Here is a 16,734-nt window from a genome sequence, read left to right on the forward strand (position 1 = left end):
CGGCAGCAAGGTGCTGACACGGTAAAGCTGTGCTGCGTGTAACGCCATTAACGGCAAGAGCTTTGGGAATTTCTTAGCCGCCGAGGTGAGCTTATCTGCACGGACAGCATGTGTTGTAGTCATTTAATCTGAATTCAACATCAAGTGTCGAGGGCGATTACACACTGATACTATTGCTGTGGATTCATGTCCAGAATAGTGCTTTATTTTACATGCAGCTCCGTTATAATTACACTATATTACCACCAAAGTGATTAAGACAACAAATAGAACACATATTAGCAGTTTTCCCCGAATATTGCTATGTTTTCAGGATTTTCCTCCCTAATTTTCTCTGCAGCCACACTGCTGACCTTCCTATTGGCTGCTGCCAGGTTGAAGTGACAGCTGGTCTGATGTAATAACCCCCCCCCCCCCCCCCCCCCTCCACTAGACAAGTTATAAAGAGCAATATCTAGTTCCATGGATAGAGATAAGCTTAGGTAGATTAATGCTCTAGGACACTGAAATGTTTGTTGTATAAAAGCTCTGTTTATAAAACAATGTGTCATTGGCGTATATGAAAAACTAATCTGGCAGATGGCCTGAGCTCCAAGAGTTCCTTCACATTAAAGGCACTGCTAGTCGGTGGTTTGTGCTCCTGTGGCTTAATGGGATTTTAGACTCTTCGTTCAAATGAATTATATATAGGAAAACCGGGATTATTTTACAGGCTGTTTAATCTCTTCTCCTATTTTTTTTCCTCCAAAAACTGAGCCTGCCCCATGGTTTTTTAGCATTCGTGGAAAAAAGTGGAGCGACTGAGTGCTACAATCAATGAACGCTAGAGTGCAGGCGGCCTATCAGCTCAGAGAGCCACAGATGCCCTGTGGACCGTTTCACTAACATGAAGCGCGCTCAGTCGACTTGACTCACTTCAGCCCCGCTGCCGTGCACGCCTTTCCACAAGCGTTCCCATCCCTGCTGAACACTGACAGACATGAGGCTTCACCAGAGCTGCTCCGCCACCGCCAGATACAGACTCAGTGCCCTTTTGCACTGAAGACTGCTTCATCCCTCCAGCTTTAGCTGCCACTCAGGAGGAGGCTCGGGCACCAGTCAGACTCTGCATCCCGGGAACATCCAGCGACTTGCCAGAAAAATCTAATCTGGTTGAAAACAGTGAGGCGGGTTGTGTTGTGCAGAGCTCTGGATCTTAAACAGTGTCAGGTAGAAGAGTTGATTGATCACGGCTCACTGAAAAGACTTTTGGAGCTGCAGTAGAGGGCCCTTCGCTTCCTGAACTGGGACTCACAGCGTTGACTTCCAAGGAGCAGCACTTCCTCCTGATTGCCACTACAGATCCCAACATGCCTCACTCCTTCCAGCAGAAAAAAGGTGAGGCTTCTTTTCCCAACACCTGCACAACTTACGACAATATGTCAACGCTGGCGAGATCAAAATTAATGTGGAGCGTAATAAAAATTCCTTTAAATAAAATAAAAAAATTAAAGAAATTTCAACATTTAGGAAAGTTGACATACTTGACTTGCCCTAGGATTTTGGATTTCTACATTACTAATGCTTCACAAGGCATTTTATTTCCAGTTAAGAACTTATATTCAAAACTGTTTGTATCGTTACCAGAAATACATCATTTTCATTTATCTAGCTCACATTCTTTTCTTAGACGAACAAATATTCTCCCAGAAAAGGCCAGAAACAGCGGTTCGCTAACTCCTGCACCAAAATAAGTGAAACAACATTATATTTCCATAGTGCTTGTGTGATGCAGAGCTCATCTCAGAGATCAGATCAATATACTGCTCAATCGTTGCTCGGCCGCAAAATTAACAAGGACGAGCATGCAAAGTAACATTGACAGGGGCCACGATAAAACAACTGACATCTGATAAGCACATGGGAGCACCGAATGCAATACTTAATGCCCTCGCAGGTTTATCTGCAGTATGTAAAAACATGTAAAATAGACATTGCAGCTGTGTGATTTGAGGGACCTTTGTGATTTCCACGTGCATTGTACCCTTTCCACATCAAAAGACAAAAGCACAGGTGAGTGATGGAGGTAAACTGTATGCAAAAAGGCCATCAAAAGTCTCCTTCACACTCAAAAACAGATCATTAATACACATTGCAATCTATATAACGGTCGGTGCAACTGCACACGGAATATTTCAAAGTGCAGCAGATATCAAGAGCGTCTGCGTGCGAGATGTAGAGCAGATAACAATTATGCAAAAGTGTCGAGCACAGGAGGCGTCACTCCGCTTTCTTGCATCAGCACTTCCACCTGGCATTTCCTGGGCGTGCTTTTAATGAAAGCACTGAGGGATACTGTAGCTGTTAACTGTGCTGCATTAGTGCGAATAAACTGTAACCCAAACAAACAAACACAAATGCTAATTTCTTCATTTCAAACATGCACAAATGCAGATTAATGAGGCCTGATGGTTATATGAGTTGATTTGTTTCTAGCAAACATAAAGAGTGGGAGGTTTTCCAGAATTGAGAAGTTGAAAGAAAGCACCGTCTGGCTTCATGAAATAAAGGGGTGGGCACAGAGAAGTCAGAAAAATATTGATTATTCAGGAACTGGATAAAAAAAAGGAAAATTCATTTATTTCTTTATTGTTTTATTTGTTTACAAATTAATAATTTTAATGTACATCTGCATTTAATGCATATATTCCACCTTCTATTTCATAGAAATGTTTAAATGACCTCTTCTTGAATCCATGTCAGGAACCAGACTTTGAATTTTTTCCTTTTTTTCTGTAAAGCAGTTGACTTCTGGGGTTTGGTGGGATTGCTTTCATCCTCACCAATCCCATGTTTCCATGTTAGATTTAAACCCATTTACTGCTTTGGCTGGAGGAAAAAAATACACCTATATACTAATGGAGTCTGCAAACGTTTGATGATGATCGCTACCGAAATACACTGAGGGCTAACGCCAGATTTCTCTCATGAAATTAAATTATGAAAGCTCATCTCCAGCCCCTCTTTGAAAACGGTCTTCGAACGTAACTGCGCTCCGTTTGACCTCTACATGTAAGGAGGTGTTTCATGTAACAATGCTTTACCCAGAATTGCAATCCACATTTGAGGATTTTTTTAACAGCAGCTGTAGAGACAGAGAGGTGGTGGATGTTTTAAGCGGCGGCGGCTGCTGCTGCTTTGTGTGTCGTTCCTGTTTAACCCGCCTGTAGACCTGTATTAGCAGCTGCCATTAGATGCAGACTGCTACTTTGACCTGACAGTGGGAGCAGTGTCACGCAGGAGAATTTCATGTAGTTGAAAGCGAAATTGGGCCAGAGTGCAGTGGCAGACGAGAGAGAAACAGAGAGCTGCAACAACTCACGTAGTCCTCAATAACAAGACCAGAGTGAGGACTTCTAGCATCCAGTCCAGAATATACAGTAATACAAACAGCAACTCAAACAGGTTTAGTGGCCTCTATAGTTCATATCACCATAAACATGTTGACACTGGAAGATCACACCAGTACGGTGGAAATACAGAGGAGATGCTCCCTGTGTTGCCTAAACAGTGCAAATGGCAAGCTTGAAATACGAGGTTAACGTGCTCTGATTTGCACAAAGTTCTATTTATATGTGTCACCTCTGCATCAGTGGGAATCTGAGAGTCTTAAAATCACTGGAGGTCATTTCTGGGTTGGGTTTTTCTCTGTAAGAAGTGCTGAACAACGCCCCAATTATGTTGAATCAGAGTGAGAAACCTCTGGGCATGTAAGCAAGCACGTTTACCTGTAAAGTAGCTCTAAAGTGAATATGTTATATCCACCGTTTATATAATATATTTTAATGCTCAATTATGAGGTCAATTTGGTGAAGCTTGCATTCTTGCGATTTACCACTTGGAGCGACAAAAGCTGAACGTTTCAACCATTTATCCATCAGCTGTTTCGCCATTGCATATCTATATAAATGGTTTGTGCATTACGTTTAACTCATTATTTTTTACCTTATTGTAGATAATTATTTTAACTGTTTATGATTTATTTACACTCTCTTAGCTAACAATTTAAAGCGACAGTTAAAACACATTGTTCCTCTAACCTGTGGTTCTGTTTATTAGTCTAGATAGACTTTTCTTCAAATATGAGGGACATGGCACTCAGCTTAAAATGAATACTTTCTAAAAACTCAAGAGCAAGTTTCTTTCCAGAAATCACGACCTGGTTTACTCAAGATAATGCACAGAGCTAGCTGTGAACAGTTTCGTGGAGGAAGTACTGTCTTGTAACTGTAGTTCCTACATGAAACTGCTCACAACCAGGTTGGAGGACAGACATCTCTTTGTTGTGGGCAAGTATTCTTGATTTTGGGGTGAACTGTCCTTTAATAAAAAAAAAACCCATGTCTCCATTATTTTGGTTACTGACACAAACTAACTAATGTGCCCCTGTGTGGTAAACACTGCTGGAGCAGGAAGGTACACGTCCATAAAGCCAAAGACAAAAATAAATGCTATGATCCACGTCTAGCTGGATCCTAACTAGGTGTTGTGACAGCGGTGCAGGAAAAGGGGGCTGATTCAGACAGATGATTCTTATTGGATCATTATTGAGGGTGGTGCAAAGAAATAAGACCCACTTGTTTACCGGTCGGATCTCTGCGCTTAAAAGCTCCCTATCACTGAGAGTGGATATACCTCTGTTAAAATACCCAGCCGTATCCCTGTAGAGACACATAACTCGGCTTTGAAACTAATCTGTGCAGAAGTTGTCCCAAATCTAACAACTCCTCTTCATGTGCTCTTGGAGCTCCAGTATTTTGCAGCCCTGGGCATGTGGGAGAAAAGGGAGGGGTGGGTGAAGATTTGTAAGGATTGGTAGCTATTACTGCACACTTGTACTGAAAATGTCCTCCATGTTTTGTGAAAGCAACTGACCCATCATCCAGCAGATGGCACACTGGCGAGCGACTGTTTCAGGAATGCGTGGAAAATTCCATCAAGTTGGACTCCACAGGCTGCATTCCTGGCTCCTCTCAGCTGGCCTTGAGAAAGTCCTGAATCTACATGCTTTGATTCGATGAAATTGGAATTCTAGCCGACTAACATGCCTCGAACCGTAGCGTGTAGCTTACACAAGCGAGCTGGTGAACTCAAGGTTATCCACACAGGCACACTGCAGAAACTTACTCCAAAGTCTGTTTGTTTTATTTGTGTGCATGTGTGTATTTCCCTTTTTGAAATAAGTGATGAAGCAGAATGAAAACAGTAAGCCTTTACATGTCCAGGGAGCTTCCTTATTGACCACTGGAGCTGAAACACTTGTTCTGCTGTTGCTGCTTTACAATACATGTGCAATATTTATGTATTCGAGAAGAGGGAAACTATCTAAATAAAGGGCGCTGGCAGAAAGTTCACACTCACAATTGTATTAACGCTAGTAAATAAAATCCAAAGGACAGTGAATCTCTCTATTATTCACTAATCTTCCTCTTTGATATCTATTAGTTCAACATTTTAACTAAAACATATCACCATTAAGATTTAGGCGATTCTTCTTTTGTTTTGCAAGTTTTCTGAAATGTTAAAAGATGCATCAATATTTTTGGTGAATTTAGGAGAAATCTCCAGATGCAAACAGATCATAAAACAAATAAAAAATGTTTTTTAGAGAACAGCCTGGACTGAAAAATTAAACACATTTGAAGACACTATAGAGTAAAAATATTACAAAAAGATATCACAATTAAACTTCCCAGTTGATTTATTATATAAAGACAATTCCTTAAATATGCAAATGAGGCATTTCTAAAAGGGTTTGGTGAATTTAGGAGAAATCTCCAGATGCAAACAGACAAAGCGGTAAAATAGAGGTGTTATGGAAGCAAAATAGCCCAAAACCTCTGGAAGCAAAATAGCCCAAAACCTCTGAAGTTGACCGGCGCCTGTCGTGTCATGTGGGATGAAAGCCATCTTTCAACCTGGAGCGGAGAGACGAGCAGCATCGTTGCAAACAGACAGGATTTCATGTCAGAGAAAAACTCTCCAGTTTGCCTGTTAATTAAAAGAAGGCAAGAAGGCAAGAAGGCAAGCTTCCAAGTCAAGTGCGCTCATCATTACCTGCTCGGGGAAATCTTTTGAAGTAGCATCAGTGAATTTTTCACTGCATCTATTTATTACACGCGGTGTTCCTTAACTGACGTTATAAATTATGCATATCATTTGTTTTCAATGATCTGCACAAATAGACGATCAAGGAAAACGTATAAATACATAGAATAAGACGAGAGGAACAAATCTTTTTATAGACAAAGACTTTTTATGGGTTTCTACACACACCGTCGCCGCGTCACAACCTGCAGCAGGAACGGTGTTTGACAAAGGGCGACTTTGTTGTGGACAAAAGATGAAGAAACTGCTGCTGGGATGCACCAGAGTTTAAAAAAAGTGAAACTTAACAATGTAAAAAAGAAATTCTTTTAAAGAAAGGAACTAAAAAGACCTCTGTAGCTAACAGCATTATCTGTTTGGTGTTACAGCTCGGTTGCATCATGCCTCTCAGAACAAAACTCCACACACTCACATCTTTGCTGACAATGAACACTGAAGTTGGCAGAAATTTGCTGTGAAACGAGACAAAAGTGTACAGTTTATGAAAAAAAAAGAGTGAGGCAACCTCCGGGCCTCGGGCTTTTGTCAGTGGGCATTTCTATTCAGTGACCTATCGTGCACCGAGTGTAGGCAATGATACGGCTTAGAGACGTCTTCACACTGTGTCAGAAGCGTGTAAGCTTTTTTTTATTTCTTAAAAAATGTATTTTAATGTGCAGCTGTTACTGGCCACGCGGACTCGAATCACCGTCACGACCTCTGATTGTTTCTGAACAGCGTGCTGCCGGCACAAAGGGACCAGGGCCCTAACGTCATGACCCGCTGGCTGATTATGCAGCCTCAACGGAGATCAAGGATTAAGTGTTGACAATGATATTCCTATCGGTTCAGACAGACAGATATTGATCAGCTACCCCGCACTCGTTCTCTGTCCTCTGTGTAAGTGGGTCATTTATTTTTTGCTAGGAATTGGTTGAGTTAAAAGTTTGCCAAGGATTTGCAGTAATTATCTCATCCTTCTATAGCCGGGCCCAGCATGGGGCCTTGGTAAATTACACATCTCTCTCCCAACTCCTGGATGCTTTATGGCCGTGCATTATGCATAACTGTGCTGCAGCGCCTTAAACATCCCCCAAGTGGATTGAAATAAAGTTGACGCTGCTCTTTGTTTGGAGCTCAACACAGTCTTTATTTGGCAGTGCTGAATCGGAGGTTGCTGTGAAAACGTGCGTCTTAATTATTTTGGAGACTTTTTTCTCTCCATCCCCCCCTCAATGGTTTATAAACACCTGGAGTGTTTTTAGTGGGATGCCGGATCCAGATGGGCGGATGCTCGGGCAATCCACGGGGAAATGTGGCCTCCGCTACAGCGGAGTGTGGCGTCACTTAAAGGGTTAAAAGGAAAAGGAAGAGAAAGGAGCTTAATAACAGTCTGTTGTAACCTGATTGACAAAGGGAACTGCTGCTCAAACGTCCCTCATGCTAATTAAACCTCGTGTTACTATTATTGTGTAACGACACTGGTATCAAGTCTTTATTCATATTTTTTTATTTATCTCAAATTGTGTCTTTTTAAAATTAAAATAAAACCTCTTCATGCTAATCAAGAGAAAAATAATTTAACACCAGAGATAATCTCAGTGCAAATGTGTATTTTCCACTTGTTCATCTTCATTAAAACAAAACTGAGTTACAACATATTCCTCACAGACTTATTAAAACATATAATTATCTGTAGGTGCGGAGTATTTAAAGTCCCAATGTGGATAATTTACCAAAATAAAATACAAATTACAGTAATAAAAGACAGATGACAAGACTGTATTTTGGAACACACTTGCCGTGTTACTAAATAAATAACACTGAGCTCTGTTTGCCAACAGAGCTTTATATGGTACCAACATCAACTTAATTCTTGCAATATTTAATAGATCAAATGCCACCAGAGCAATCAAATCTAACCGGAGATGCAGTTTGTGATTTTTTTTAGCATTAAAGCTACTGAAGATGTATGATTTAGGAAGGAGAGTTTTACATGATTGAGTGTGCACGTTCACGTTTGTCATGTTAACTAATAATTAATTGTGTAAACTTGTGTTTGTCGTGTACCATCAGCTCAGCAAATGCTCCTGCTGTGCCAAGGAGTGAACGGGATGAGAAAGGACGGAGACTCTGTGGTCTGGAATCACCACAAACAAAGTTTCCAAGGTGAGTCACCGATACTCGGCCACAACTCATTAATTCTCAGATGCTGTCTTACAATAAACATCCCCTAACCAGGCATCACAAGCCATCCATGAACTGGTAAAAGATATGCAAATTCTTAGTTTTCATCTCAAGGCGAGGAAGAAAATATAACTACATAGTTCCACTTCTCTGCAGTGCCGAAAGCCTGTCTGCAGATATTTTTCCAAATACAAGTGAAACACAACACCAGTAAGCTGAAAAGTAAAAAAAAAAACAGAATAACAAAAAACAGTTTATTCTCATCCGACTGAGAAATGATGCAACAGGGAGTACACATGCCTTAAATTCAATGGTAGAAGAGGGGAAGAAAATAGAAAGCACAGCAATGCATTCAATTAATTTTCGAGGAAAATTTCACTTTGCATTTCAATGAGCAATGTTTTTGTTTGTTTTTGGCCAATTTCACAGGCGTCCTCTGCTTTCAGTCAAAAACATATTTCAAAAGACAAGTTCAGGTGACAAGAGGCTGAGGTCACAGGCTGAACTGTGTTTTTAGGAGGAGGCACACAAAAACACCACGAAGTTACATTTCACCATATGTATAATGGCAACATGAACAACCTCTACACCAAAGCCCACAAGCCTCATTCTGGATCAGAAACCAAACCCCTCTTCTCCTCTAACTGGTGATGCAACAAGTTATCAATGTCACCATGAAGTTAATGTCAGACTGAAGATCGCACCAACATGTCAGTGTGATCCACTCTATGAATAACAAACAGTCGCCTTAAGACAAACGCGTATTAAACCAGTATATGCGCCTAATAAAGAGCCAATCTCACCATGCACCGACTTTAACTGAAACACCAAACCGAGTAAGGAGCGCATCCACGCGCTCGGCTGACTGCCTATAGACTTGTGAATAATAAAACTGTGAAAGCTTTCCTTTTTCAACAAACCCCCGACGGTGATTCGCAGTATTCTCCATCTATGAAGTCAGCATACCTGCAGGAAATCTGGCTAAAAAAAAAGCTGCATTCTGGATAAGAAGAGGCGCGCGCCTGTCACATCGACCTGTCCGCGTGGGGCTAATTAAGATGTGGGTCTGTGTGCTGTAGGCTACTTTTAGGCTCGGTGTGTTAAATGCGACGAACGCCAGCGAAACTACACATTGCTTAAATCACGGAATATAAATTAGTTCTGAGAATTTCGGGGGCGGCGTCTAAGCAACTCGTGACGTCGTCGGCTCGACGTCCTGTGACTGTGGACTCAACCAAAATTAAGGGGGGATTGTATAACTTTTAATCAATTTACCCATATTATTTTACAAAATAATTCAGATTTATGCACTTATTTTAACACTTGATTTAAGCAGAGTTCGTTGCAAAACCCGTCGCGTGCAAAACGCGTTAAAATAACCGCTTTGGGAATAAGTTGTTTTCGCCACAAGGTGAAAAAACGTCACACCCCTGCCACGAAAAAGTGGTACGGTCTCGGGCTCAAATTCCGAGAATTGAGCTCGTCTGATTCTTAGAACTGGGGTTCTTAGAAGTGGTGATGCAAGAAGTTTCTAGGAAAGCGCTACCAGGTGATTTTTTAAATTCTTTTTTCCCTCTAATTTGGCGCGAAGTTGTTATCTGCTGTGTGTTGCTGGTGTTTTATACAGAGCTGTTTGTGCCGTTTAAGTGTTTGTGAAGACGGGGCTGTGCGTGTGTGTGTGAGGGGCAGTTGGAGCAGCGCAGAGTCGAAACTCTGAAGTGGCTCGTGCAATGACAGGCGGGCAGCGCGCGGCGCTTTTGACAGCTCGTCCGCCCCGCGCCGCGCTGCGATCGCTCGCGCTTCAACCAGCGGGTCAGACGGCGGCGTCCTTCCGCTCCGCTCGCTGCTCCGTGTCGCACCGCGGCTATACTGCCGTTATAACGCCCGGGCTACGTGTCTAACGCCGCAGCGAGGAGCGTCAGACACGTAGCCCGGGTTCATGGTTCTCGTGTTGGGAGGTGGTAACAGTGTCGGAGCAGCCTCGGCGGTAAAACACGCTCAGATGTGACGCCGCTCCGTACGTGTGTGTCAACAAGCCGCGCGCGCTGTCAGACGAACTTTGCTGGCAGCATGGCAGCCTCGGGTCACCTCACATACTCCGACTCGTTTACCTCAATGCAGCGCGAAAGTCTGCGCCGAGCAAGCCCTCCTGTTACATTGTAGCGGAAACATTAGCGTTGACAGGAGCGTGTGCGTGCGAGTGTGTGTGTGTGTGTGTGTGTGTGTGTTTTCCACGGCAGATGCACACACGAGACACGTAAAACGCATCAAGTTGTGTGTTTCCACTGCGCTGCTCCACCAAGTTGAAAGGGTTTTTACTGAGATGCGCTCACAGTTGGCTTCAGCGTTCACTTAAAAGTTTCGGCTAGTTTACGCTCAGGGTCTGTGTGTAGGTCCATGACATAAAAATGTAAATCTGTAGATGTAGTGAGGAGCTGACAAAAAAATATATATATGCGTGCTTTCATTTTAATGAGCAATTGGGAGCGGGCAGGTTGACGGACTGTCAGCGTCTATAACCAGAGTCTGAAGATGTAATTGTTACCAGCCGACAACACGAGGCTGCTTCTGGTTTGTCCCCAACAGCAGGTCACGTATTCACCGCTGTTTGATCGGAGGACATCAGTCTATTTAGGCTGCGTCCTGTTCTGCTTCTATTTTCGGACGCGTCCAGTTACAGACTTCATTCTTCGCACCGAGTTGAAAATGCCGTCACAAACCCGCGTGCGTGTTATAAAGTCAACTCTGACGTTTTTACACGTTCCCACTGTGGTGTCTCTCTCTCTGTGTGTGTGTGTGTGTGTGTGTGTGTGTGTGTGTGTGTGTGTGTGTGTGTGTGTGTGTGTGTGTGAACCTTGTAGGCTACAACCTTGAAGCCGCGCGGGTTAATTTTGAAGATACATTCGCGGACGTCTCGCGCTAGTTTGCGTGTTATTTGTGTGTCAACAACGAAAACCAAAAGTTTTCAGTAATAAAGAGAGCTTCTCGGTGAAACCGCCGCGCTGAAGGAAAAGACTGACTCAACTTTTCTCCCTTAGAATAAATCCAGAGAAATAAACGGACGCAGCGAGCTCATGATCAATTTGACGTGTGATTCATAAAACCTTTTATTTTTAAAATAATACTCGTGACACACAATGGCGGTTATTGTGTAAATATACGCTATTTTTATTCAGTTAAAAATCAACGTCAGTCGGTCTCTTTGTACGGAGAAAAAAAGTAAATCAAATATAATAATTAACGTTATTACAAAATTATACGATGTATAATTTCGTCTGCGTCAGTCTGTTAGAATGGGATTTCCCACCTTGTATAATCATGTGTTATATTAACTTGTCAACCAGTGGTTTAAGAAGCGAGAAAGTGAGGGGGAGAAATGATTGTAAAGGTTGAAATTTAAATGTCTAGACAGTGTTTATTTAATAAATGGCGCCGCCTTCTGGAGGAATGGCTGCATCTGTTTGTTAGTCTGCCACATTGATGAAGACGTAAGGATCCTAAATAATTTCAGCCCAATTAATCGACTCAAAGATGATCTATACTCCAGCGTGGAAACAGAGGAATGATTAACCAAGGCACTATTTGTTGTGATTTTTTTGTTTGTTGCAGAACTTGACAAAATGGCTTGCGCAGCAGACAGCTGCATACAATTCACACGGCATGCGAGCGATGTCCTGCTCAACCTGAATCGGCTGCGTAGCAGAGATATTCTGACGGACGTCACTATCCTGGTGAACAGACAGCAGTTTCGTGCACACAAGACCGTTCTCATGGCTTGCAGGTGTGTGTGTCTGTTATTCAGGCTCTATGAGCCCGTTTGTCTCACAGCGGTTTAAAGATGAACCACTGATCTGTCTGTTTCTCTTCTACGTGGCTGCAGTGGGCTGTTTTACAGCATCTTCACCGACTCCCACAAGTGCAGCCTAAACGCCATCAGTCTGGACCCAAAGGTGGACCCAGAGGGCTTTGCCATCCTGCTGGAGTTCATGTACACCTCTCGTCTCACACTCAAGGAGAGTCTGATTATGGCGATCATGAACACGGCCATCTACCTGCAGATGGACCATGTTGTGGACACCTGCCACAGATTCATCAAATCCAGGTTGGCAGCATAAGGTTTTATTACATCGGTCAAATTCATCGTCAGCAGCACCTGTCGTGTGCTTTTTATTTACCTCCTCGTTCTCTTCACAGTGATCCTGCGAAGCTGCCCAGAGATGAGTTTTTGGTCAGTCCCCTGGTTTTACCTCAGGACGTCCACGCTTACCGGCACCATGATGTTGTTGATAGTTTGCACAGCCGCGTAGCTCCGTTCAGGGATGGGAGGCCCTACGGCTCCAACATGTTCAACAGCGTCAACACCCCCAGCAACTACCATCTCTACGGGCAGTTTCCCATGCCAGGATTCCCTTTCCCTCTCTGCAAGCTGACTGATGCCAAAAACGCTTTTGCTGACCTTTCTAAGAGTGGTATCCACCACAAGCATTGTTCTCCGCACGACAGCGCCAACATCATCAGGGCAGAATACTCCAGGGCAGTTGGCAGTAGCGCCTCCAGCATTATTCACTCCACCACCTACGCTTCCAGGGAGATAGGCAGAGACGACGAGATGCGAAAGGAAAGCCACGAGGGGGTCAGCCAGTCTATCGCTCTCGGCACGAGGAAGCGTGCGTTTCCTGTGCTGAGCCTCGAGCACCAGAGAGACACAGGAAAAGATCACGCTCCTCAGGCAGAGGAAGACCTGATCCATCATCACTACCCACTGGGAATCTCCTCCGCTGGACGCAAGAGCCTCATGAGCAGCCCGCAGAGCCCCCTCAAATCAGACTGCCAGCCCAACTCCCCAACCGAGTCCAGCAGTAGCAAGAACGCTGGCCTCTCCCAAGCTGCCGGAGTGCAAGCTCCGCAAGGTACGCAGGACCCCAAATCTCGCAACTGGAAGAAGTACAAGTTCATCGTGCTGAATCAGAGTGCTAAGGAAGAGGAGGTGGGGCTGCGGGACCCGGGGCTGCGTTCCCCTCAGCGCCTTGGCCTGCAACCCTACCTCCACCCCAGCGACTCCGAGAACCTGGACCCACAGACCACGAGCAAGAGCAACGATCACAGTGAGGACCTTCCCGTGCCGCAGACGAGTCGTCTCAACAACATCATTAACAGGTGAGGGGTTTTCAAAGGTGCAGCAAAAAAAAAAAGGCAATTTGACATGTGAACGGATTTGTATGATGTGCTGGGAGGGTTTTTGAGTTAATGTAGGAAGGGTTTTTTTGTCGCATAAATGTATACGTTTTTCCTTCTATAATCCAGGATAACTGTAGGAACTTTATCTGGAATTTCATCTGATTTATTTGTTGTGTCTATAGTGCACTGGAGGGGTCGCTGAGGAACGGCGACAGTCACCCTCCACACTACTTGAGCCACATGAACTGCTCGTCCTGCGGGACGCCGTCCCCCCAGCACTCCGAGGTCTGTCCCAACACGTCCAGGTCCCGTCTAGCAGAGGACATGGCGGAGCTGCACTCGGAGTACTCCGACTCCAGTTGTGGTGAGTTTGTGATGGATATTAAATGACAAATCCAGAACGATTCAGTATTACTCGGAACTTCCTAACCCTAACCACTCTGGTTTCTCCTGGACAGAAAACGGCACATTCTTCTGCAACGAATGTGACTCTAAGTTTGCGGAGGACGAAGCGCTGAAACAACACATGCTCCAGGTGCACAGCGACAAGCCATACAAGTGCGACCGCTGCCAGGCTGCTTTCCGCTACAAGGGCAACCTCGCGAGCCACAAGACCGTCCACACAGGTACATCCAAGAGAATCCTCTACTCTCAAATCTTTGCTATTTTTTATTTTTTATCCTTTGCTGCTGAATTCTAAAGTGTTGTTTTCTTTCTCCAGGAGAGAAGCCGTATCGCTGTAATATCTGTGGTGCTCAGTTTAACAGACCAGCTAACCTCAAGACTCACACACGCATCCACTCAGGAGAGAAGCCATACAAATGTGAGACGTGCGGAGCTCGTTTCGTACAGGTAATGACACCCTTACATAAAAACGGCCTTATGGGAAACATTCTCCCCCTCTATTGTATGGGCTAATTGCACTAATACTCATCTCTGAATTGTAACTACGGGTGGGTATGGCAATTTTCTGCTTTACAGAAATACCCATAATTACAGTGAAGAACATCCTCAAGGGGGTTTTGGCTTTTATACACTGGATACTAATGCGTCTGCTGTCTGAAGCGTCTCAGTGCGTGTCTGTCTGGAAGAACTCACTCACTGATAACAGTTTGTTTGTTCCGATGCCGTTTTCATCTTGTCACGTTTCCCCCCCAGGTTGCTCATCTCCGCGCCCACGTGTTGATCCACACGGGCGAGAAGCCGTACCCGTGCGAGATCTGTGGAACTCGCTTCCGTCACCTGCAGACGCTGAAGAGCCACCTGCGTATCCACACGGGAGAGAAGCCCTACCATGTAGGTCCACGTGCCCCGTCTGGCTTCCTGACTAAATCCTACTATAATAACCTTTGTTTAAAAAAATGCCCTAAAATCATGTTGACCGCTTTCCCCCCCTTTTTTTTTCAGTGTGAGAAATGCAACTTGCACTTCCGCCACAAGAGCCAGCTGCGGTTGCATCTTCGGCAGAAGCACGGCGCCATCACCAACACAAAGGTCCAGTACCGCATGTCCACGGCGGACATCCCCACAGACTTGACGAAGGCGTGCTGAGCTGGAGGGAGAGGACAGTTTTTAACGGAGGCAATCTTGACCCTGGCATTTAAAAAGACCCCAACTTGTACAATCATCCAAAATTGTAGTGCCACACTGTGTTCATTAGACAAATAAATTGGCTGTGTACGCCATTCTAAACGGGTTTCCACTACATGTGAACGTAGAGCCACTTACGGCATCTTAGTCACTTTATTGTTTCTATATAGATATGAATATATATATATATATATATGTATGTTGGGAGTGTTTCTAAGCTTTGAAGGTACGTATATAAAGCTTTATTTTGTCGAGAAGGATGGAATGTAAACAATCTGTTTTTTGAAAATACAGTATTTTATATCAGAGAACTTTTCTGAAAGTATTAAAACATTTTGATTGACGGGTGGTACATATATTTTGAGATTTGCGGCTGTATAGCGTTGTCTATACATTTTTATGTAGATGTACGTACATGTTGCACCGTGTCAAGCTGCCATATTCATGTGACGAGGGGAGGAAAAAAATACTATGTTGCAATTGGATTTTGTCTAAAACATATCAGAGGACTGCTGCTGTCTGATGAGGTTATGCATGAGGTACTCTTACCGTTGCCAGTTGTCGGCGCATTTTGAAGTGAGCAACTGCCTAAATATTGTGACATATTGTGTAATTATATCTGTGGGATTGCTCTCTGCTGGCAGAGCCAATCCAAGTGTTGAACTGCATTTCAAGGTACTGCTTTGTTATGACCAAGAAAATATTTTGCTTTCAATGTATTTGTATAGATCTGTATGAATTTGTTATTTTGTTCATTCGTTTTCCATCAGTGAAGGTTTACAGTTTTTGGTCATTGTTCTAGATCCTTACGGTAAAGTTGTGTACGTGTCGAGGTTTCTGTTTGTACATACACTGTGTATTCAATGTGCCTTTCTCTCGGCTGTCTGAATCCCTCCCCATTCAGCTCCGTTAAGGTACAACTCAAGGACACCACTTGTCCTAATATACCCTCCCATGTGTGTGTGTGTGTGTGCGTGCAACTGTGTGTATGTATATATTTTTAAATGCTTGTCACCAACCTTGAAACATGCAACTTCATCATTGTAAATCTTCAGGACTTGTTTTTGGATTGGGCTTTTTTTTAAACTGCATTAAAATTATTGTACAATGTTATAGATGTATGAATGTAAAATAAAGGTATTGGATTTCTATGTGTTAACACCAGACTGAGTTTGTTATATTACAGCGAGAAATGGGGCTGGATACGCGGAAATATTGCTCGATGGATACAATGAAAACCAGAGGATGCAACTTGTAGATCAAATACAGCTCAATATATAACTTTTAATCATAATAAACTTAATTTGTATAGCACCTTTTCAAATATAGGCTGACCTGAAAACCTGTTTACCATACTTTGAATCTTAATCCAACCATCCACAAAAAAACTAAAATAGCAACTGGAAAGAAAACAAATAAAGCACCAACATGGATTGATTTCTCTTGATGTTGCCCAAAGCTGAAAACTTCTTCTTGCCACCTTTAAAAATCCAAGTCACATACCCATCTCTTCTTCAAACAAGCCACCCAGTTACTTCTGTTATAAATGGGCTTTTCACAATGCCTGCTTATACTCACTTATGAACTGTATTATCCATCTACAAAAATGCTCAAAAAAAGAATTACTGACCACTGACGAGCCATCCAGCACCT

The 16,734-nt window shown here is 43.4% G+C and overlaps 1 protein-coding gene across 3 annotated transcripts; it reads left to right on the forward strand.

Annotated features, from left to right (window-relative positions):
• The first annotated feature begins 1,201 nt into the window (after positions 1 to 1,201).
• On the forward strand, positions 1,202 to 16,232 carry bcl6aa (BCL6A transcription repressor a). Of its 3 annotated transcripts, XM_084012207.1 has the most exons (10): positions 1,202 to 1,377; positions 8,203 to 8,295; positions 11,923 to 12,094; positions 12,194 to 12,415; positions 12,508 to 13,470; positions 13,674 to 13,855; positions 13,950 to 14,117; positions 14,213 to 14,343; positions 14,650 to 14,787; positions 14,899 to 16,232. In XM_084012207.1, exons 1-10 carry the CDS (start codon positions 1,350 to 1,352, stop codon positions 15,040 to 15,042), a joined length of 2,241 nt encoding a protein of 746 aa, XP_083868333.1. In that variant the 5' UTR covers positions 1,202 to 1,349; the 3' UTR covers positions 15,043 to 16,232. The 3 variants fall into 3 exon arrangements, with proteins under 3 accessions (XP_083868333.1, XP_083868334.1, XP_083868335.1); XM_084012208.1 differs by lacking the exons at positions 1,202 to 1,377; positions 8,203 to 8,295 and adding an exon at positions 9,785 to 9,862; XM_084012209.1 differs by lacking the exons at positions 1,202 to 1,377; positions 8,203 to 8,295 and adding an exon at positions 9,977 to 11,801.
• The last annotated feature ends 502 nt before the right edge of the window (positions 16,233 to 16,734 follow it).

Source organism: Eutrigla gurnardus (genome assembly GCF_963514095.1).
Source record: "Eutrigla gurnardus genome assembly, chromosome: 6".
In the NCBI taxonomy this organism is placed as follows: domain Eukaryota; kingdom Metazoa; phylum Chordata; class Actinopteri; order Perciformes; family Triglidae; genus Eutrigla; species Eutrigla gurnardus.

Bases quoted from the DNA above. Each gene is read 5' to 3' on its own strand.
- bcl6aa (XM_084012207.1), top strand. From the start codon at position 1,350: ATGCCTCACTCCTTCCAGCAGAAAAAAG. The intron at 14,118-14,212 runs GTACATCCAAGA...TTCTTTCTCCAG, and splicing joins CCACAAGACCGTCCACACAG to GAGAGAAGCCGTATCGCTGT. The intron at 14,344-14,649 runs GTAATGACACCC...TTTCCCCCCCAG, and splicing joins GCGGAGCTCGTTTCGTACAG to GTTGCTCATCTCCGCGCCCA.